The sequence below is a fragment of the Lates calcarifer genome, linkage group LG5 (genome assembly GCF_001640805.2).
Source record: "Lates calcarifer isolate ASB-BC8 linkage group LG5, TLL_Latcal_v3, whole genome shotgun sequence".
In the NCBI taxonomy this organism is placed as follows: Eukaryota; Metazoa; Chordata; class Actinopteri; family Centropomidae; genus Lates; species Lates calcarifer.
In genome coordinates this window covers 17919446-17942440 of record NC_066837.1, presented here as the reverse complement: position 1 = coordinate 17942440, position 22995 = coordinate 17919446, and the positions used below count along the sequence as shown (strand labels likewise).

At 38.6% G+C, this 22995-nt stretch overlaps 2 protein-coding genes across 2 annotated transcripts in view; one reads left to right on the top strand and one right to left on the bottom strand.

The window, feature by feature from the left end:
• usp43a (ubiquitin specific peptidase 43a) overlaps positions 1-10739 on the top strand; it is a 106617-nt gene extending 95878 nt beyond the window's left edge. The window contains exons 14-16 of the mRNA XM_018665004.2: positions 355-513; positions 4341-4502; positions 4613-10739. Coding sequence (XP_018520520.1) covers positions 355-513; positions 4341-4502; positions 4613-5775 — 1484 coding nt within the window. The 3' untranslated portion in view covers positions 5776-10739. The remainder of the gene's footprint in view (positions 1-354; positions 514-4340; positions 4503-4612) is intronic.
• Positions 10740-16176: 5437 nt separating this feature from the next.
• On the bottom strand, positions 16177-21003 carry mchr1a (melanin-concentrating hormone receptor 1a). Its single transcript, XM_018665006.2, has 2 exons — positions 20648-21003; positions 16177-19762 (listed from the first exon to the last, which is right to left on the bottom strand). The coding sequence occupies exons 1-2, from the start codon at positions 20703-20705 to the stop codon at positions 18741-18743; spliced, it is 1080 nt and encodes a 359-aa protein (XP_018520522.1). The 5' UTR covers positions 20706-21003; the 3' UTR covers positions 16177-18740.
• Positions 21004-22995: the final 1992 nt, after the last annotated feature.

Here is a 22995-nt window from a genome sequence, read left to right as displayed (position 1 = left end):
TTCCACTGAAGCTGCATTATTGATGTGCAGCTCTGTGTTTTGGGCAAGTTTTGCTTGTTTAACAAGCATGGAGAAATAAACTATGTTAGCTGCACTCAAAACTGCACAGCAAAAGAAATGAAACCCAAGTGTAAAGGTATAGCTCTGTATGTTTTACATGGACAGCTACACAGGCAATACTTGGTAGTTGAGTAAATTAATTGTTGGTTTCAGCTTCCTCATGGGATTTACTGATGATGATGATAATAATGACAACAATAATGAGAAGATGAAGAAGATTTTCTTATAATTGCCATTCAGTTACACATGTTGCTGTGTCCCTTCTTTATGCTTGTTGTCATTTTTTTAATGCAGCTTACTGTAGGAACTCAGTGGATGGCCAGTGGTACAGTTACGATGATAGCAGCGTCGACCTGGTGCCAGAGGAGGAAGTATGTACCAGAGGAGCTTACATCCTTTTCTACCAGAGACGCAACACCATTCCCCAATGGTCTGCCAGTAGCTCCATCAGAGGTATGCTATCAACTGCTCAACTGTGAAATATACATTTGTAATATATATAGTATATGCACATATTAGAGAAAGAATGTGGTTGTTCAGTAAGGGGTATTATGGGAATGTAACAGAGCTAATATATAAATAATAGGGCAACATTTTGCTATACGAGTCACTTAGAATAATTCTCTGTAGAGCTGGTCCATGAATAACCAAAACATGGATAACTTCAGAACAGCACAGTACATTACTGCATTCTCCATAGTTCAAAGCAGAGTTATCATGTAATATTGAAATGTAACAAGTGTATTCATATTTCACAATTACACTTCCTCATACTAAAAGATGAATAAAACCTCCATCAAAAAATACAAGTAAATAGCACAAAATCATAAGCAATCCACCAGAGGCTACTGTTTTGTTTTGTTTTTCCTTTTTCACAATAACAAGGTCAGCTCCATGTACATTTTTTATTTATATACATGTATAGTTGCTAACTACATCATTGTCTGCTTTATAATGGCTCATTTAGAATAGTCAGGATCCTGCCTTACTGAATTTCGTCCTTTGTGAGTTGTGATACTTGCATCTTTGTGCCCGGGTGCAAGTGGACCTGGATGAAAATTACCTAGTTTGATGAGTTTTGTGTTAGAAGCAAAAAAGGCCCATATCATGCTCTGAAGAATTGTCAATGGACATTAACTCTCAAAATCCATATATCATATATGACACACATTGAATTTCTTAAAATAACATATCTGGTAATAAAGCCTTAAATATTGGCAAATATTGAAAAGAAATTATTACACACATTTAGGAGCAGTATGAGAGCCAAAAATGAATCTCTATGGGGCTTATTATGTATGTTTCCTGCTGGTAGACCAGAATACAGCTCCTGGATCACTGTGTCTCTGGTTTTTACATTTACTTCTCCAAAGTAAAACCAACACTTAATGTTCTGCCGTTATATTAGCAGCCATTAAAGATGCCTACTCTACAGGGCAGATGCAGTGTCTTTTTGCCCCCCATAATTTTTTGTAATAGGCGACAACGATTTTCAGCTTCAACAAAGAACAATACTCTTCCAGAAATAAATTAATTTTAATAGAGGCATTTAATAGCGGCAGACAATAAACCGGTGACGCCCCCGCAGAATACATTAATGATGGCCCAGCAATATTGAATATCTGCTCCACACAGAGAGGAGAGCAGAGGTCCACTTGAAAAATTTGTGCAAAATGACTATAGGGAAACTATAGATGTGTTATACCATTAATTTCTGGTACGCTTAGAAGCTTCATTGCAATATCTTCCCCTTGACAAATATAAAGAGAGCTACAGTCTGTAGAATCTGAAATACAGCTCCACACAGCACTGATTGTGCTGCAACAAAAAAAGGAATTAATTAATATATAAATAAGGAGTACAACTGAAAGCATAGAGCTCTTGTACGTAAGAGTTTTTCGAATGAAACAGTTTATTCCAGGCGGTGTGCTTCAATACCCAGATGTAATTAAGTGTGTAGGGTACATTCCTCATATCAAATATTGAATAAGCCTGGTCTTGTCTTTATCAGCATCAAAGACAAATGTAAAACAAATTTTAAAGGCCATGTTTGAAAAAAAAAAACATCCATCCATCTGGAGCAGCTGTAAACCGAGCATTGTGCATAGACTTAAAGCCATCAGAAAAAGTTATGCTCTCAGAATTACTCAATCACCAGATGGCAGCAAGGAAGAATGCAGTGGAGTGGTGAAACATTAAGAATGGAATAGAGTGGGAGGTTTTTGCACAATAAAAAGTGGGTATGTGATAATCAAGGCTTTTCTGTAGAATACAGCTTTTCATACTGCATCACTATGTAGTTTTGCTCACCAGGTCACATCCCATAGTGAACCAAACACATTTAGAGCAGATCCTTTGGGCATATTCTGTCACATATTATTGTATACTCAATTGGTTTATACAGTTTTGTATAATAATGTCTCACAATTGTTTATCTCTTCTTTTTTACTGGGATTAGAATTTTTAAACTGAGAGAAATGAATAACATGCTAACTGCCGTTGGCAAGGCAATTTAAAGGGGGAAAAGTCATAGCAGTCATGCATGTGTGTACGTGTGTAGATGAACTTGAAACCTTTTGCCATGGCTTCTCAGAGGAGAGGTTGTCAGTATGGTACTGGAAATGTCAGAATGCCTCTTATCATTAAGGTATCAAGGTACCTTTATCATTATGAACTATCCTGTCTGCGACAGTACAATTACCCACCAAATGACCAATAATGACCCTATTCAAGTGTGACTATAATAGTCAGAAAGAACATTTTTTTAAGTGCTGTCAGGAATCTAACATATTTTCTTTTCGTAGTTTAGGTTGTTTATAATGTTAAATTGGAAATGTCAAGGACTGGAGTAAACTGTATCTGTTTCTTCCTTTGCCCTTTTAATGATGTGCCCACCTGCAGCAGCCACACTGTTTGTTTTTAGAAATCTGTGCCCACTTCACAGACAAGCCTGTATGACAAGCCTCTCTGTGTAAAATACAAAAACCAGAATGTGAAGTGCACTAAGCTTCTGTGTGTTTACTCTGCACCAGTCAGTCAACAACTTCAAACACATCGTGGCTCACTTCTCTTTTTCAGCATGTGTATACTGTGTACCATATCTAGACAACAAATACCTTTTATCCCTTTAAGATGTCAAGTCCACAAGTCCAAACAAACCAGAGTGAAGGTTGAGAGCAGTAAAACATACTGTACATTTCCTTTTTGTCTTTACACCGTGAAATTTGAAACTGAAACCATCAGATTTTCACAGTTTGTTATTTGTATTTTGTCTTGTGTCTCTTCTCTGTGGCCCTTTGGTCCTCCCATTTACATACAAATGGGACATTATTTCCCAGTCTAGCATCACAATCACTTGGTCCCAAATGCTTAGTTGATAGAACCTTGAAGTTTGAACAGTTGTGGTTGTTTAACATGAGAGATTTCTGAATTTGTCGTCTGGATTTTGTTTATTTCACTGTTTCATTTCATAAGTGGGAAGGAAAAAGATTATAATTATTATTAAAATTACTGCTATATAATATACCCCTTATTCATTCCCTTCACCATGACATTGATTGAAAATAAGATCAAAAATATTCTTTGGCATCATCTATTGCATCATGCAGCTCTTTGACATCTAGTGCTACAGAGCCATGTCCATGCAAGGACAAGAAACTGAATGAGGACTGGTTGAATAAAAACATATTCATTTTTTCACATAGGAAGCAGAGTTATGTTGTAAAAGGTGTTAAAAGGTGTCAGTAGATATGAGATGGAAACAGCACTTTGCCCCAGTACATTCAACTTTTTTCCACTACATTTATTTGACAGCTAAATCTGTATGAAGTGTAATGCATTGTTTCAGGTTAAACTACCAAATGGTATATAAAGAGCTACAATTTAGTTCTGCCTCAGCTAGATATGACATTAAAGTGTTGCTTACACATTAATGCATGAGTAACAATCCAATAATGTTATCCTGACTGGAGCCAATCTGCTCCACGGCTACTTTTACATTTGATAATTTGCTTCTTGCAGTTATTTCAGCACACTTACTTAAAAGACAAGACTTGTAATATCTGTAAAGGACATTTACATTGTGATATTACCACATTTACCACAAGTATTTGTTCCATTTCTCCACCTCATCCGCCAAGTATTTGAACTGTGGAGTAGCTTCTTCATTGTATGTGTTTGTACAACATTCATTTAAGTTTGGACATCAGAACATTCAGTTAAAGTGTGTCTTAAGGTTTAAATTACTCTTCTTATCCCTCTCCTCTCTGTGTGTCTCACAGGCTCCACAAGTTCATCAATGTCAGACCACTGGCTAATTCGGCTGACAGTGGACAGTAAGAGAGGCAGTCTGGTGTCTCGGTCCTCCACCACCTGCCCATCTTCCATACCTGACTCTCCAGAGTTGCCAGTCTTCCTTGACGATGGTTCTAAAGAGGAAAGGGGTAAGGGCCCACTCCCAAGATATATCACTTGAGTATATCAGTTAATTCTGTGTAAAGGTCTTGAATCTAAATGTGAAAATTAAAATGTTTCTTCTCTACATAATTGTCAGGGGGTTTTGAGAGCAGGCCATTTATCAGGGGTCTACAGGGGCGCAGCGTGAGCATGAGAGCCCCCAGCAAGACCAAGGACACCCTGAGCAAAGTGCTTCCCATGCGCTGGTCCTTTGGTTCCAAGGACAGACGAAAACCTGACCCAGTGCCTCCACCGGTCCAAGATCCTGCCCCTGTGGAGCTAGTGCAGTACTTGGAATCTGGCCGACGGCCCCGGTGCACGAAGGACCCAATAGTGACGTTAATGAGCGAACCACGCAGTGCAAAGGAATCTGCGGAGGGCCGTGCTGCAGCCAATTTCCGATCTTCCAGTGTTGGGAGTATAAGCTGTGTTGGCAAAGCAGGAGATGAGCTGCCGCCAGAGTCTCCACAGGTCCCAGAGGGCCAGAGGAGGCCATCAGATAAGACAGCCAGCCTGAGGCGCAGCAAGGGGAGCCAGACAAGAGATGAAAACACCTCAAATATCAGCATTAGCTCTAGCAGTAACACCCTCACTAGGAGGAAGGATGCCAGGAAGCAGAGCTCCTCCAAAGCCTCCCAGGACAGTGAGACAAAAAGGAGTTTCAGTGGTGGAGTTCAGCCAAGCTACAGTACACCCAGCCTGCATGATGGGACCCTGAGAAGACAAAAGGGAGACAGGGCTGATAAGGAACATGCATATGAAGGAAATTCTAAGACCAAAAAAGGAGAGGTGCCCAAGAGCCATGAGGGACTGCTCTCTTTCTTCAAAGGCAACTTCTTAAAGAAGGAAAAGGACCCGAGGAAGTCCAAAGAAAGTGAGTCAGGGAGAGGAGGAGGTGAGGAAGGAGGCAGAAGGACCCTGTCAAGACTGTCACTGTCTAACGGAGCAGCAGGAGGCAGAACTGAGGTGGAAGGAAGCAAGTCTAATGGCTCCAGCCATCTGGGTGATGAGCTTGCAAATGGGAAAGTGGGACGCTCGGCAGCTGACATCAAACGCTCCCAGAGTTCCTCCAACATCCCCACCAAGTCAGAGCAGAGCATGCGCAGAACAGCGTCTTTGCATCGTAACGGCATGTCAACGGCCCCGGCACCATCACGCAGCCTGACAACAGACAAACCGTCGTACGGCACCCTACAGAGGACTCGTTACAGCACAACCTCGCTGGGGCGCAAAAGAACAGTCCCCGAGTCGAGCTTCTGACATATATAACTCATCCACATACACACAGAGCCTTTTATCCTATATGAAGTGAATGACGTCCAGTCTCTGAGATTAAAGCAATAGAGTTAAATTCACAGTGATACGCCTTTTTGTTCCTAGGAAATGAACACGCTCACGTGGTTTGCACCATGGCAAGAAGGAGCAAATGAAGAGTCTTTTAATGCTGGGATATAAAGAGCAGAATGATGTGACGTGTCCATCAAATGTCAGAGGGAGTCCATCTCTATTCTGTTTTTTTTTTTTATCACTAACAAGTGCCTGAGAAACTAATATGCAGTTTAGACCAATGAGTTCATGTCTTTCTAGCACTGGAAGCACAAAAACCATCTCACACACATACACACACAAACAAACGTAACATCTGCATTATTACTCTAATGTGAGTGTTGGAATTCATATTTCCATTTTGAATTCTTATGGTTGTTCACTTACAATCAAGACACAGTGATTGTGTTATTTTAAAAGAATGTAATGTGTCCACTTGATTAACGGTGGTGCTTTGAGGCTGCAGTTTCTGATTAACATCAATTATTCATCATTAATCCTTTGTTTAATGTTAATTTAAAGTATGGATCACAGATGGGAAGGCATGGAATACAAAGCATAGATTTGTCCCCATGTGACCCATACTACAGTTGTTGTTTATTCTATTTTAAACCTACAATGGAAAGACTAAAACATCTAACTATAGTAACTCTCTGGGTAGGAGTGGTATTCTGAAGAATTTCTGGCCTGGGTCTCTTAAGTATGAATTGGCCAAGGCAATGAATTTCTACCAGGACCAGTAGCACTTTATGGCTGGGCCTGACTAATCTCCCTGTAGTGCAAAGGAAATGGACAAAAATACATTTGTATACTGTGAAGTATAATATTAATGCAATATCCACCCTTAGAGAATGTTTTGCGCCTTTGATATAGCTTCATATTGATTGCATTCCAGAGATTTTTTTTCTTCCACTTTTGTGGAACACTTTATTTTTTTAGTTTGTTATTTCCTGTGTTTTCAAGATTTGTCATTTAGCTGTGGGAAGATTATGATCACAATTAACACACCAAGTGTTAAGCTTCTCTCCTGACTTACAATGCAGAATGTGGCTATATGACATGCTGTTCTATTTAATCTATAGTTGGTAAAAAGAAAAAGAAAAAAAATCTGCCTCTTCTGTAATTTTTTGTTAAATGGCAGCTCAAGAAAACTAGCCTTTGCTCTTTGATTGTGAGGAATTTTCACCTGAAGCTGGCTAAACTGATTTTGATTTTTGTAATCAAGGTTCACTATAGAAGCACTGATAATACTGCAGCCTAACACTGTCTACACAGTTAGTAAGAGAAATACTCCGCAAAAAAACACCAAAATGGATGCAAAAACGAAAGGTGTTTCAGTGTTTTATCTCCTAGGTGGAACAACCCAATCTATGGAAGATTTAGAATGCCTAAATGAAAACAAAACAAAACAAAGAAATAAAGTGAACTGTAGTGAGAGGGGAAGAAGGAAAACACCTCTAATTGTAGTTCATAGAAAACAAGCTAAATAATTGTGTTGTAAACAAATGTTTTTATGTAATTAGTACAATCACATGTATACCTATAAAGAAAATAGAAGTGTCAGTGTACATTGTATTTCATTTTATTTCTTTTGATGTGATCGTTTGGTTTCTTTTAATTCAGGCATTTTAAATCTTCCGTATATTTCAGACAGAAGTCAGATCTAGCAGTTCCTCTGTGAACCCAGGATTATGAAGGATCTGTTGTGCACTTTGTATTTTCACAGCTTAAAGTATTATGAAAAATAAGGATGGTGTCTATATTTGCAAGCTTAATTTATGTCCTGCATACTTTTTATTTTGGACTTTATGGTGGAATATGCAGGCTTGTAATTATTTCTGCTTACTTTTACGCTAGCTTTTTTCCATTATCAACTTGCTTTATATTCAAAAATGTTCTTGTTTACGTGGAAGAAATACACTGTAGACTCACACTCTCTTACGTTTGGCCCCCTTGCTGCTTCAGTCAGAGCCCCTGGGTCTAAAGCAATTCCCTGAAGGTCACTTGCAGAGTGTTAATTTTATTTTCCTGGCCCAGATGTCCCTAGCCACTCCATTAATCCAAATTCTGATTGTATTATAACAGAATAACAGGCCAGCTGGATTGCCTCATTTGCTGCTGCAGTGATGTTGAGATGTTCTGTATATGTGTACAGAAATTACCCATGATGCCTGCCCAGGCTCTACCCATGTATGGCCCTACATTTGGATATTTAATTTGCACTTCACACATTAGGGAATGCTTTTGATTAAATAATGTTACTAATGCATACTAAGAATGAATTTTCTTTCAAACTGTTTACTCACAGGCTTAGGTGTAAAATCTGTTATCTCCACACTAACAATAAACACATTAGAATATTGATCCTGAACCTTAGTAGCCAATAACTGAAAACCTACAATATAGGTTCATCAAGGTATATACATATAATACAACATATAACATAAAAGTACTGGGTCAGCCTTAGAAATAGTTAAATGAATATAACTCACCCTGATACTACAGGTTATTATTGAAGTGGAAGAAGAATGTCTCTCCATTCGAAACATCAAAATGAATATACACAGTCTCTGTTCATCTGCTGAATTTTGTAGCCTGCAGCTGCATAAATAGAGAAAAGAGCTCAATACTATCTAAGCATTCAAACACTCTCCCTATGGCCTTTTAAATTCTCTCTTCTCTCAACCTTGAAACCTGAAAACCAACGTACAAGGTATCTCAAGAATTTGTAATGTACTGTATGTAAAGTGACTACAGTTACTGGGTTTACAGTAGATCTACTACTATGTGCATTCATCATCTCTCTTGTTTGCAATTTGAAGATTCACATCCGCTGAATTATGTCTGGTCATACAGAAGCATATCTGAATGCTTTTGGTTAATATTCATATTTGAATATGGGATGCCATGCTTTTTTCGGTCTAAATATGAATGATGGCAATGATAATACTAGACAAATGGCTCTGAGCAGTATTACAGTTGACTTTAGAGTAAATAAGCTTAAATAAGTCCTTTTCATTGGAAAATGTTTTTTAAAGAAGCCTGTAAGTCTAAAATCAAAAAAGCAAACTTTATTATGAAAGCCAGTTTTCTATGCAGATTAACAGTGTGTCACTTTTATTTTACACTTTGAACACTGGAGTGAACATTTTCTCATATTAATTACGAGGACACAAGCTACTCTCGCTTAATTACTAAATCTCTGTTTCAGTTTCTTCATCTTTTTGTATTCTTTGCTTTCAATTAGCTGTGTTAAATTTAACTTGCTGATTCAGAAAACCTTGATGACAAAATTGCCCAAAATGTGACAAGAGCCCAGTGAAGAGATATACGACAAAAGGTTGAATTCTTCCAGTAAATGTTTGTACTTTCAGCAGCACCCATACATTTTCTTAAAAAGGTGCCTATTGTCTCCAGATGCATGGCATCATCATTTAACTGTTGTGCACTTTGAATCACTCTGCAGAAGAAGATCACTATTTTTAATAGGTATCTAATGTTTATACTCTCATCACATCCCAAACCAAAAAGGTAATTAATCTTGCTGTAGGCAGTAGTCATAGCTTTGGTTAATAATGGACTTAATACGCGGCTGTACTGTAAATCAGATTTTTAAGCTTTAGTCATAGGCATTTTTTTTCTAATGCTTTCTTTCTTCAGAATCTTTTTTTTCTTTTAACGAATGAGTAAAAAATGTTTGCAAGTGGCAGTTCAACTACTGAAACAATGTACTGAGTGATACACCTGGACAAACACAAACCACACAAGAACACACTTCAGTCGTACTTTCATAAAGCCACTTTCATGTGACTAAGCAATAATAGTTGAATGTCTCACTCATTAGTGTTGTTTTTTAAGTTTGAAGTGCTAAACAAAATGGAAGACTGAAAAAGTCAAGCACAGCAGCTTTTATTCTCCAGATAAAAAGTTACTAAAAGGTCAGATACTTAGTTTGTCTCTTGAAATGTCAAGAGGGATTGATGGTGGATTTGTCTTGACTGGCGCTGCTGTTAGTCTGCCCTTGATTATGAGTTTACCAAACCATCTAAATGGAAGTAGTATGAATGTTTGCTGGAACGTAGTAAAATAAAATAAATGCCAGCATTTATATTGCTGCTCTGTAGTCTTGTCCACACTGAAAATGTGTGCTTCTTAATTAAAGTGTGAAAAGTAACTTTTCGTAGACTCCTGTCAGAGTGACAGAACGCCCAGGGCTATATTTGACAGAAAGCAGGAAACTCACCTTGAAACTTGTGGAATGGTTTTCTTCCAACCTCATATATCTGAGCAAACTTTATTTTATAATATTGCTGATAATTCTGCTTACATACAAAATGTTATTTATGTTGGTCAAAGCTGAACATCCCCCATCTCTTTTCAGTCAATTGCAGTATAATCTAGTGCATAAAACACCAGGTCAAAGTGCAGTCTCTTCCCTTCAAAAGGGCAGATAATCACTGCTACAGAGTGAATTAAATTCACTTGTATGTTGTTTTTCTATGAGGACAAAGCAGTTAATTGTATTCATGTATGCATTTATGTATTTGAGAGATCGATTATGTGTTACAGCAGGACATGGAGTTTAAATAGGGACACAAAGTCTGTATTTCATCATAAAATTTTCAAGTTTGTTTCTGTTTCTGTTTTCTTTCCATTGCCTAATCCACATGCGGCCACACACACACACACACACACACACACACACACAGTGTTTACTCTGCCAAACTGAGCACTTCTGTGTTAACACATTTTTTGTCAAATGTGGGTTGAAGATGTTTTTATATGCAATTTTTCTACATTTTATAAAATATGTGTATATATTTGTGGATACACACAGGCAGAACTGAGTGAGAGAGAAAATGAATATGAATGAATAAATAAGGTTATTATCACTGACACTGAAAATGTGGTGTGTACTGTTTTGGGAATAAGATGCCAAGTTATCCAACTGAACTCACATGCAATGTATCCCATATTTTGCATAATGATGTAACAAGTATGCTTTGCTTTCAAAACAGTTTCTGCCTGGATTGTCTTCTGTACATGATGGTACATTGTTTTATTTTTCAATACAACAAATAAAAGACCTTATTTATGATTATGGCCTTAAGTCAACAGCTCTTAGATGTTTAGTCAAAAACAATATTAAAAGAAATACACAAAGGACAATCTCACTAACAATGCAATGATGTTTTGTTTTTTATTTCAGATTTACTTACTGACAGAATGAAGTATTCCTTATTTGAAAGAGACAATTGCTCTTTGTTCTACAAGCAAGATTAAAATAGATAGTTTTGGGGTCACTAAGTACTGAAAGTAAAAATATTTATTATGCAGCCTGGCTTCAGTGAGTGCGTTCTCTTCATAGGTCAATATGTTTTGTACAAGACATTTATGTGCAAAGTAATCAGTAACTATAGCTTTCTGTGGAGTGCAAAGTACAATTTTTATCTCTGAAATGTAGTGAAGCAGAATTCTAAGGATCATAGAAATACAAATAATGTAGACGTACCGCAAAACAGTGCAGTGCTTGAGTATATGTACTTTAACATATTCGACAATCGATTTATCATTGAAGTAATTTTTCAAATTCTTACAGCTTGTCAAATGTGAGGATTTCCTGCTTCTCTTCATTAAATATACCAGAAAACCCTATATGTTTGGGTCTTAGACTATAACTACAACAGATTTTTTTTGGCCACCTGGGGGCAGCAAACAAGTTTTTAACACAACATTGTTATATTATCACACTGGGAACAGGGTTTTAACATACAGTTGCTTACTTACACGCCCAGCTGCTATGGATCACCATTAGTGTTTGTTTGGAATCATGTTGGAGTCATTTTTCTGTCAAGTTCAGTATGCTATATACCTCAGGACACTTTGGATGCTATAATCAGTCACCTAAATCAACTAGCTAGTTAGCATGCTAACTTCAAGAGGCTATAGAACCAGAGGCTAAACGTTGCTTGGTTTCCACTGCTGTAGACTGCTCTTGACAAGTAAAGGAGTTAAGTTTGGTCCTGAACTTCCAACGTTTCTGCCAGACTGGTAAGTGAACAACTGTTAACGCTAGCATTTTACAAATAGCTCCTTAAATCAATAATTAGCAATAATTAGCTGTTATGCCTAAGCTTTTATGATAAAGAACTGCTATTTGTCATTGTCCAGCTCCGTTCTGCAGCAGTACATTCAGTGAGAAGGAACTACAGAGTAGATGATTCCTTACTTGGTCCTTTATGAGCTGATGACCCACTTCATTTGTCAACAGCCTGGCAAATTTGTGTTTAGCTGGTATCTGATGATAAACATCTTGTCCATAATGTCACTACCATCCGTGTAGTCTTAAAAGAGCACTGGTGCCTGTAATGTTGCTTCACATTCTCCTTTCCTCCTGCTGGGAGAACCAGAGGATTAAGCCAAATGACAGAGGCTAAGAGGATGTGTCTGTAAGGAGGTGATGAGGTTGGAGATGTGGTCTTGGCGGGGGATACCAGCAACGTCTGTCAAGCTTTGAGACTTCTCAAAATGTCCTGCTGTTTCTCTTCATCTTGCCTTTCTGTTTCCATCATTGAAGGCTACCTGCACAAACAGCAAAGAAATAAGAACACTAAGTCATCCTCTACTTCAAATGCACTTTCATTATCTGATAAGAATGAATAAGATGTACCATGAGTTCTGTACTCTATCTCTCTGTACTTTAATTTGCTACAATATTGTTCTGAACTTGACTTGCCCAGTTGTCTTTGATTAGTGTAACTGCCATTCTGAAGAGAGGAAAAACAGGTAACTCTAATCATTGTAGTTTTACTTGAATGAAAATACTGTTTTTTCTCATCGTGACAGTCATAACACCTTCACAGCATTGCACTACTGTGATAATACTGAAACATAATATCCTACAATTCCTACAAATGTCAGTGATGGCTGAGGTCAGTGGTGACGGTAGCTGTAGCTGTCAAATTACTTGTTCCTGCCTGAACATATCGAGCCATTTCTAGGTTCACAATTTAATATCTCAAAAGGTAGTATAAGTGTGTGTGCTGTAAGTGGGTGCCAAGCTATAGTTTGAATCTAATTATTATGTGTTTGTCATTTAAATATGTGTTTTCACATGTCTGTGGAACACAGTATTCGTCATGAAATAAGGAGATTTTTCGAGTAGTGCTATGATCTATGTATCTACATCCTCCCACCTAGTAACATCCAGTCCGATATTGCGTAGTTCGCTGCAAGACTGGAAATACATTTTCACACTTAGTGCTCCTACCTCTACCAGATAAATTATTTTAAATCTTTCAGGGCTACACTTTGAACGAAAAAGAAAATGTCAAAGTACAGCAGGAGCCTTAAACCTCTACCAAATTCTCAGATGTGAGATCTTTAGCTGTGTGTCCAGTCTCCCACAAGTAGTTCAGCAGAGACAATAGCATTCCAGTATTATGCATACACAAAGATAATCTCTCCCTCCCACAGATGTGCATTGCTATCTAATTCAGCAGAACATGGACGTCATAGATTGAGTGCAAAACACTCCTCAAGTAGCCCCAACACCCATGGGTCACTAGATATGCCCATAATATTACTTCCGCATCACTGCATACTATTGTGCAACTTTCTGAGGGATGTATGGGTCAGGATAACAAATACTCGTATGTCTTTTATTGTCACAGTTGTTTATGTATAGCCACTGTGTGTGTGTCTCAGATGTGAGACAATGTCATGAGTTTGTCATGCTAGCGGTATCAGTGGATGGCTGTGTTAGGTAGTCCATCACCTGGGTTCAGACTGAAATATTCCAACAACTGTTATATGTATTGCCATGACATTCATGGTCCCCAGAAAGACTATGGTGATCCCCTGACTTTTCCTTTAGTACATGCCAGAGTTTTCAAGCAGCAGTTTTCAACTGGTTGCCAGGTTGCTTCTCTTTCACCCCTCTGTCCAGTTCATGCCAAACCAGCTCCATGGGATTATGTCTGGACACTGTGCTGCCGTTCAATTATTTAAAGTCTGGCATCTTGTTCTTCTCTTCTAAGGTAGTTCTGACGTAGCCTGTTTTAGGTCATCATCTTGCTGAAGGATGAATAGCAATTAGTCTGGCGCTCACCATTCTCACCATTCTGATAGCAGTACACAGTGCAGTGCTACTTCCTGGAGTACAGTATTGTCCAAATTATGCTTCAGAGGGCGCAGTAACACAGTCTGTTCCGACACTTACTTTATAGAGACGAGAGGGTTTGTGAGTAATAACAAGTTGGGATATCTTGTCCCAACTTGTGCATCAGCTTTTAAGGCGTAATTTACTGTTTTGAGCAAACTCTTTTTTATTTTTTTAACTCGGGCAGTTTACCCCATACCTTTGTACCATTTAAGGTTATTTGCTGGACTTGAACTGTTTAAATTTAAATGCAAATGGGAAAACCTTTGTTCTAAAACTTTTACTGGTATGTTTCACAATGTCAGTACAAGCTTTACAGGTTTTTATTTTTGATTCCTTGTCTATTTATTTATGCCTTTAAAGAGTTCCAAGCAAAGCTTTTAGAGCTGTAAAATTGGTGGCTTTCACAAAGAACATTAGTTGAATAACCCGAGTAGAGTTCTGGTTCCATCAGTTAAGGAATATTCTGTCAGCGCTGACATCTGGGTGATCATCAGTGGCCATTTGAGGAGTTGCCTGCTTCAATTCCAAAAGTACTTCGCTGAGCCTGACAAGTGGTGCAGTGACAGCAAATGGATCCTGCACCCATTTAGTGATGAGGAAGCAGCGGGGGTCAGTCTTAACTGCTGGAGTAGAGTATCAGCTGTATGAAATGTCAACAGACTCTCTGTCAAGAGCAAGAGACATGCCCCCTTGTGAAGTTCCTGAAGGCTGGCTATCAGGCACGGAGCTCACTGCGAAGATAATGAAATGTCTTTACTCTTTTGCAACTTTCTCTCTAAAAGTGTACACTGGGGTAACTAATGATAGTAGACTGTGCTATCTGCATTAACTGTCAGATAAATAATGTCCAAGTAAGCACCTATCCATTCTTATTTTTATGCTGGTAATGAGGCGGACTGGCATCTCATCTTGTTGAAGGAGCTCATTTGAACCATGCTTGTCTTTGGTTGATTGGAAATACTAATCCCACTCTACCTACTCTGTCAAGCTACATGCTGTCGCGTCCCTTCTGGTACCTTATTAATGACATGCGTCTCTCCAGCATGAAAGGTCCAAGGTTGTAGAGCTCATTTCTAAACTTCAAACTACAGGCCTTAATTAAAATTGCAATGTAGTAAAGGAGAGGGTAAGAAAATCTCAACAAATTAGATTCTTATCAGCTGTGGAGAAGTTGTCACCACCAAGATGATGACCTCACCTTCCAAATGCTGACATTGATCCATCATTTCTTATAGCTCTTGTCCTAAATGTTTAAATGAGATAAAAGTTCCTAAGCTACTAATAGCTACATAGCCTCTTTTAAAGTTTGTTCCATTTACCTCTTAGTAACATTTTTTACTTTATCATTTTAGATATCTATCAATAAAGTTAAGTTTACTTACACTAGTCAGTCTTCAAGACTTTTCAGCAGAGCAGGGGCAAATCTAGGAAATGAAAATCAGATCAAATCAGACCTGTCTCCTACTGAGCTCAGCAGAGGAGTCTCTCTAATGTAAGAAAAACACCTACAATTTTCAGGGAGATATAGAGGCTTTTATTGATGCTGTGCCTCCACTGAAATATCATGATTAGCCCCATTTTCTCTCATTTTTTCTCATTTTATCTTATCTGGGCCCACTTTGATTTATTTCCTTATTACTATCAATAGATTGCTCATTCGCCTCTCCCCAACATTCACTCCTGTCTGTTTTGAACTTTACAGCCTAAAGAAAGAAGAAAGAAAAAATGTCAGCTCTAGCTGAAAAGATTACATCAAAAGTTTGATTTGGGCAATATAAGCTTCTGCCGTTTTAGATCTAAGTGGTCTAAAAATCTCTATTTCATAGCTTCAGCAATTATTAATTTATTTACTTACTTATTCTGTCAGTTTCATCTTTATTCAGGTTGAACTGTGCTATAAGCTAAATGCTACCATTAGCAAGTTTTCATGCTAACATGCTGATATTAAGCATGTTTCTGTAATGCCTGCCTTACTGTGGTTTTTTCCTCTTTCTTCTTTCTTTCTGCTCTATTTATCCATTGATGATTAATAGCCTGATACCTATATATATCCAGCTCCTATAGACTTTGACTGATACTGAAAATGTTTTAGGGATAGTAAAAATGTACTTTGAGGGAAATCATAAGACACACACACAAAAAAAACAACCAAAGTACAATTGTACTGCCAGTTCAGTTTCATACAAATTTTAAATATTTATTTTACAGCATACATATTGATTTATTACACTGTCAGTGTTCACAACAGTACAGACTGCGTGGCCCACAAGGTATTGTTTCATCAACGACTAAGCAAAGTTACACATTTTGACATTTTGAGAGAGAACAACAGTTACACCAGAGTTTCTCATCCTCAGTGTGGGGACCCTGCACAATGTTGTTTGATAAGCAGGTTGGGTCATGCAGGATTTCTGGTCCTCTGATAAACAGAGTATTGGATGTATGATTTTAATTTCAAAAAAAGCATTAAACCATGTCATCATTACTGTGTACAATCAATTCAGAGTGGTCTCTGCCCTCTTAAAAATACAATACAAAAGTGGGAAATTTTGATGTCAGTTTGACAGCTCTAATTGATGGCATCAAGACAGTTATGAGACTCTGAAAACTGGGTCACAGGACCAGAAAAGGTTGAGAAACCCTGAGTTTCATATTCAGTGACTTAATATTTAATATTCCCAAACATATACTTTCACCATCATAGCTGCACATAATATTACTTAATATCAGTACAACAACATTAACAACACCTAATCAGCAAAATGGCACGCTTCTATAGATTTGACATCAATCAGCTCATCCAGAACAGAGTCATTCATTTACATTCATGGCACTGAATTCTGGACTGGACACTGGACTTGACACTGAAAATACTACAGCTTTCATTGCAAAATACATACAAAAATCTGTTTAATTTTATTTTTATTTGGCTTGTAAAAATGTCTTTCAACTGTATTATTTTACACCTAGTAAGTAAGTGTGGTCAAATTTACAAGTATTCTGGAAGGGGTGGGGTGGGGGTGGGGGTAATAAATTGTGTGGATTTGGTTTTTTCTTTCTTTCTTTTTTGTGATTATAACATTGCAAATTCCTGGGGTGAATTTGTTGAACAGTTAACAAGTTTTTGATATTCTGGTAACACACAAATAAGCAAATAGACAAGCAGATTCAAATACATACAAAATTTCAGAGAGCAAAATGAATTAAAAGCACTGCTGAAACACATACACGGAGCAACCATGGCATATATTTAAATTAGTGTCTTTTTTCCCCAAAAGAGAAGAGGTCTGTTGAATGTTGTAACACAATTCCTCAAAGCAGCATTGCTACTGAATCCGATGTATCCCTGTATTTAACAGTTTAGGTTCCAGCACATTTCTTTGGTCTCATTCTGCATCCTTCATGTTCTTCAGCTGACATGACATGACATCAGAAAGTCACAGGACACAAGAACAAACCAAACAAACCAAATGCATCATGACAACCTCGGTAGAATTTGCATTAATCTTTATACACAAACTCGTAATGTTCCTAAAGCTCACAACCCATTTCATACAAGTCTTTCTATTACCTGTAAAGCAATCATACAGGTATATGTCTCAAATGCACAGCTGAAATGTTAGCCAAAGCTGTAGGCAGCTGCTTGGTATACTGTGTTATATTGGCTGTTTTTAGTGACATGTATCAGCTTGTGTGCTGTACTTTATGTCCTACATAGGCTCCTTGTATTAAATGTAGTGCTCACTCCCCCAAGAAGCAATTATTTTACATTTACTCCACTTGTTATCACAAGGTAGCATATCAGCCATGACCTGTTGGTATTTAGGTAGAGTTACTAGTTTTAAACATTTGACCGGACGATGATCCAGTCTGGAAAAATATGTTCCCTGTTGAAATTAAACTGAATTAGGTTCACTGTTTTTCAATCCATGAAAATAAGGATATTATACTCATTGATATTACAGCTTTACCAGCAGTGTTGAGGTATGTTCAGAATTAACATAAAACAGGTTTACCAAAGTAAGCAGAGAGATAAAGCTGTGGATTTAATCCAGATGGTGTGAACTGCAGGAAAGAAATAGCACAGATTGAGCATTTCTCCCCTGTTACATAAATGTGTGCTTACTTAAGATGTATTAATCTATTTCTTAAATGTATAGAAACTGGGGCAGAGAAGTGGCAGCCTGGAGGAACATCTGGAGCTCACAGAGTCAATATATGTTATTGGCTAGCAGCAGTTGTATGCACTCTCATGTTCACTGACTGTTTGCCATTAACAAACACAGGCTATGAAATCATGTGTGAGGTAAGTAAGATGAACTTTGCTTTACAATGAGTTGTTATTTGAACTAATATGACAAATAGGCCTATATGACTATACTGTGAGCGTCCCATTAATTAAACGTGTCTTCTTTGTAGGTGTGAATCACTAAACTGAAATGTACTCAGGCCAAGGTGAGAAACTGCAGCAAGCTCTGTCAAAAAATGATAATCTGTAAATCAGTGACACTGGGCTTTGCATGATTAAGAATGATGGGAAATAGCATTTTAATCAGGTCTTTGCAGAAAAATAGCAGACATGCTGTTTAAATAACATGGTCGATTGGGCTTGATGAGCTGACATTACTGCTCACAAGCAGTATGTGTATCTGTCCTTGTGCTAATGTCCCAGTAGGGCTTATCAACTGCACACCCGGTGATAAATATACTTTGATTAATAGCCACTGATTCTTATTCATTGTGGGGCTGCATTTGATGGTATCATCTCCCCAGAGGCTTGCTCCTGCTGAGCCCCCTCAGGTATCATCCTCACACTCATGCTGGCACCATCAGTGGTGCTTGGGTTCACACGGAACTTTCTGTTGACCGGACGAATGGCTCTGAGGAACTGCCTTTTGAAGGTCTCACTGAGGATAATGTAGAGGAATGGGTTGATGCAACTGTTAGCGTAGCCCATGCTAATGGCTATGTTGTACGCATAGGAGAAAGCAAGGCTAGGCTTCTGTACCCCTAGGTGGACCAGCTGGAGGATGTAGTAAGGAGCCCAGCAAATGAAGAAAGCCAGGCAGATGGCCACTGCCATACGGGTCACCTTCCTGGTGCGCACTCTCAAACTCCGTGGAGGTAGCGGTGCCACACTGGTGGACATGTGTTGGAGGATCTTGAAGAACACCAAGCAGATGATAACCAGGGGTATGGCAAAGGCCAAGAAGAACTGGTAAAGCGTAAACCAGTATGTGTCAATGACTGGGTCAGGCAGGAGGAGTGCACAGGCCACCAGGCCACCTGGAAGAGGCATCAGGCCTGCGTACATCCACACAGGGATGATGGTGAGTAAAGACAGAGCCCACACCAAGCCAATGACCAACGCCGCCACACAGGGTGTGCGGACATAGTTGAAACGGATAGGATGGACCGTAGCCAGGTAACGGTCGAGTGTCATTGCAGTCAGGATGTAAGTACTGACAATCTGGCTATTGGAGTCAAGCGCAGTGATGACAGTACACATTGTGGCTCCAAAGTGCCAGGTACCATTGCCCAGCAACTGGTGGATGAGGAATGGCATCCCAAGGAGAAACAGGAGATCAACAATTGATACATTTAAAATAAAGATATCTGGAACAGTTTGTTTGGCACGGCACTTGGTCTTCTTCATGATGGTGTACATGACAATGCAGTTCCCCATAATACCAAGAAAACAGATGATGCCAAATATGACAGGGAGTATGGCACTACAGTAAAGGGCCCCATCCACAGCTGGAAAAAGGAAGAAGAGAGCAGCAATTGAATATAATTTTATTTAGTAATATCATACTGTATTGCACATGAAATTTAATCATGTGTCTTATTTGAAGTCTTACATCTGTATGTGGCAGTAATATGAACAATACTGGTCTGTCAGGGGATTATTACTTCAACAGATCTCTTATCATACACTGCATCCAGCACTTTTTTTTCCTTTTGCCTATAGACTGTTGTGAAGCACCACATTTTGATGTGGATTATTGATGTGTGTGTGTGTGTGTGTGTGTGTGTGTGTGTGTGTGTGTGTGGGTGGGTGTGTGTGCGCGTGTGTGTCTTGGACTCTTTCAATGCAAAGATGGATGATGATGATGATGATGATGGGGGCAAAGCAACGTTGTAATTATTCATAAGATAATGGAGGAGCAGACCTTAAAATAGCTCTCTATGGATATGCAATGTGGAATTTTAAACAGAAAAGTCATAAGTAAATAAATAAACAATCTTATTAAACCCACTCACTACCATTTTTGAAAAGACTAAAATAATGTGGCTTAAACAGAAAGAAATTATAGTATAGCTTTCAGGAGTGGCAAACTTTAAACTAATACGATGGGTGTAGTCATATTTCATATTCATCAGGCTGTTAAGGGAATTCACTGCAGCCTGAATTTGTGTAATAGTCTATGATTGCTTGTCTGATTTTTTTTTTTTTTTTTTTAATGATAGAAAATAACTTTAGGAGACAGAGAGAAACAGAAGAACGATTGCATCCATTTGATTTTTGAACATATTGAATATAGTCATGATACCTAAAAAATAAAAAATAAAATAAAAAAAAAAAGATGGGAAACGATGTTGTTGTACTAAATGGATTAAATGACCGGTAGCTCAACTTACCTGTTGTTGTTAAATTGCTGTCTCCGAGAGAAAAATTTGACCCGTTATAGAAATCCATCAGTACAGATCCAAAGTGTACCCACACTGAGAAGTGTTACCAAGTGTCTGCTTTCCAAGTAAAATGCATCTGAAGCAGCCAGCAACTGAGATCCCTTCTTAATCTGTTATAGCCTGTGTTAATTGGTTCAGTCTTCTACATTATTTTTGTTTCACTCTGAGCAGACCAGTGCGCTCTGTACCGTCCGTGGCTCAGTGGCTCCTCGGTGAACGGCTGAAGAGCCTGTGAGAGCATCTTCACTCGGGAGTCCGTGTCACACTGTGCGGAGTTGCGACTGCGCTGCAGGTGTCTGTCAAGCTGGTGGGGGGATCAGATCATATAATTCATAGCCTGTAGCTGCTTTTTTTTTTTTTTTTTTTAAATCTCCCTTTACCTTCCTCAGAGACGTTTGAGACAATTATATAATTTCATTGTTTCAGGGCAAGGTTGGTGGGATTTTGTGTGCACAGCAAAGTAGAGTAGAAAGGAAAAAAGGTAAATCTACTTTTTGCTTCCACTGGCTGAATGCGTTTTTTAAAAAAAAAGAAAGAAAGAAAGAAAAAAGCTTTTCTTCCATTAAATGATGCTATGACGCGCCCTAGGCAGGCTTATGAGGAACAGGCAGTGTCCAACAGGTGCCATCGAATGAATTAATCGACTCCCTTGTAAATTACTGGCAGGCAGGCAGCAGTTTCTGAGCAGCCCCGAGCAGGTTGTTTTCCGCAATAAACCACTAGATGGCCCCGCTGCCCCTCATTTGGAGTCATCCACACGTCTCGTTCATGAAAATTGGATGTGATCATGGCAAGGTTCGTGGGTCACAAGTAGGCGTCTGAAGAAAACCCTAGGCACCCGCACATATAGCCTGGTGATTGGTTTGGCTTCCTGTGTCAGTTAATACTTGCCACACTCTTGCGAGGTGAACCAAAACGTGGGATTCGTTGGATGTAGGTAGAGGAAACACAGTTATACAGTGTGTGTGTGTATGTGTATGTGTGTGTGTGTCATCTTGGAGAGTTTTCCATCTGTCGTAAACAAAAACCGGAAAAGCGTTAATGGTCGTGTACACTTCAATAACATTAATGAGGTACTGCATTTTAAACGAGGAAAGAAGAAATGTTACATTCAGTGCACAGGCTGAGCAGCACTGTGTACTAATCTGAGTAAATATGGCAGAGAATGAATACTCGTAAAACTAAAGTTTCCAATGCATCAGAATCCAAACTAAGGCCTGAGAGAGTTTTCTCAAAGTTTACATTTGCTATGCCTATAATTAATATTTAACAATACAGTTGGTTTTAACTACTGCATACTGCTGACTTACAGTTATGAAGTTAGTGAAGACTGTAGCAACATAAATTTGAAAATGAAAATTATACCTGTACATTCATTTTGGGACTATAGATCAGTTGCATTCACTTTTAAGCAGGCTTGTGCTCTGCTACTACTCTTCCTCTTCTCATATTGTTGTCCTTTCTTTGATCAGAACATTATTTCTGCTCCAATAGTTTTTGCTCCTATTCCTCCTCTCATCTATGGAGCCAGCAAATTAAAACCTGAAAGATGCTCATGCAACTACTGTCCTTGTTTGCTGTATCTCTTTTAAACCAAAATAACATCCATCTGAGCAAATACAGCACAAGCCCCACACGTGCAACATCTGTGCTTTAGTTCTGGATTTGGGCCTTTGTTGTACATACACTCTCTTTCCCTGTGTTTTCTGTCTGCATCTTCACTGTCAACTGTCAACTGAGAAAAAAAAAATGTCTTTAAAAACAAAGAGGAAGAGGAACTTTTGTCTAACTCTTCATTCTCACACTTTCAGTCTAAGTGTTCATCATTCAGAACCACAGTAACCACATTTTCATCTTGTCATCTTCGCTAAATCCGCTCAGTTCACAGACGCTGACTGACAGATGACATTATCAAATAATTTGACCAGTGTGACCACCTCTCACTGCTTCTCCCACATTTACATAGCTTTATGAGGCTGTAGCATTGTTTTTGAATGGCCACACTGGGGTGAAATCCAAATTGTCTCACTTGAAATGGCCTTTTTTGCTCTTTCATCTGCTTTTTCACTCCCTCCTATCCCACATGAAGTCCACTTTATACCAGCAATAAGTGTTTTGATGTTTGATGTCATTAACACCTAGTCTCACTTTTGGATTTTTCTTCATTTAATCTGACTGAGAGGCTGCTGCGAATCATTGCACATCTCTCCTTCATTTGGCTTAGTGCCCTTCGAGTGCAAAGGCAATTCCAGTGAGCAGAGCCATATTCTCACATCTATAAATGCCACAGTCTCACT

What these genes read in the sequence shown, in the direction of transcription:
- mchr1a (XM_018665006.2), bottom strand. Translation starts at nt 20,705, where the DNA reads ATGGATTTCTATAACGGGTCAAATTTTTCTCTCGGAGACAGCAATTTA. An exon ending in CAGCAATTTAACAACAACAG is followed by an intron (nt 19,763 to 20,647) that starts GTAAGTTGAGCT and finishes TCCTTTTTCCAG; the next exon opens with CTGTGGATGGGGCCCTTTAC.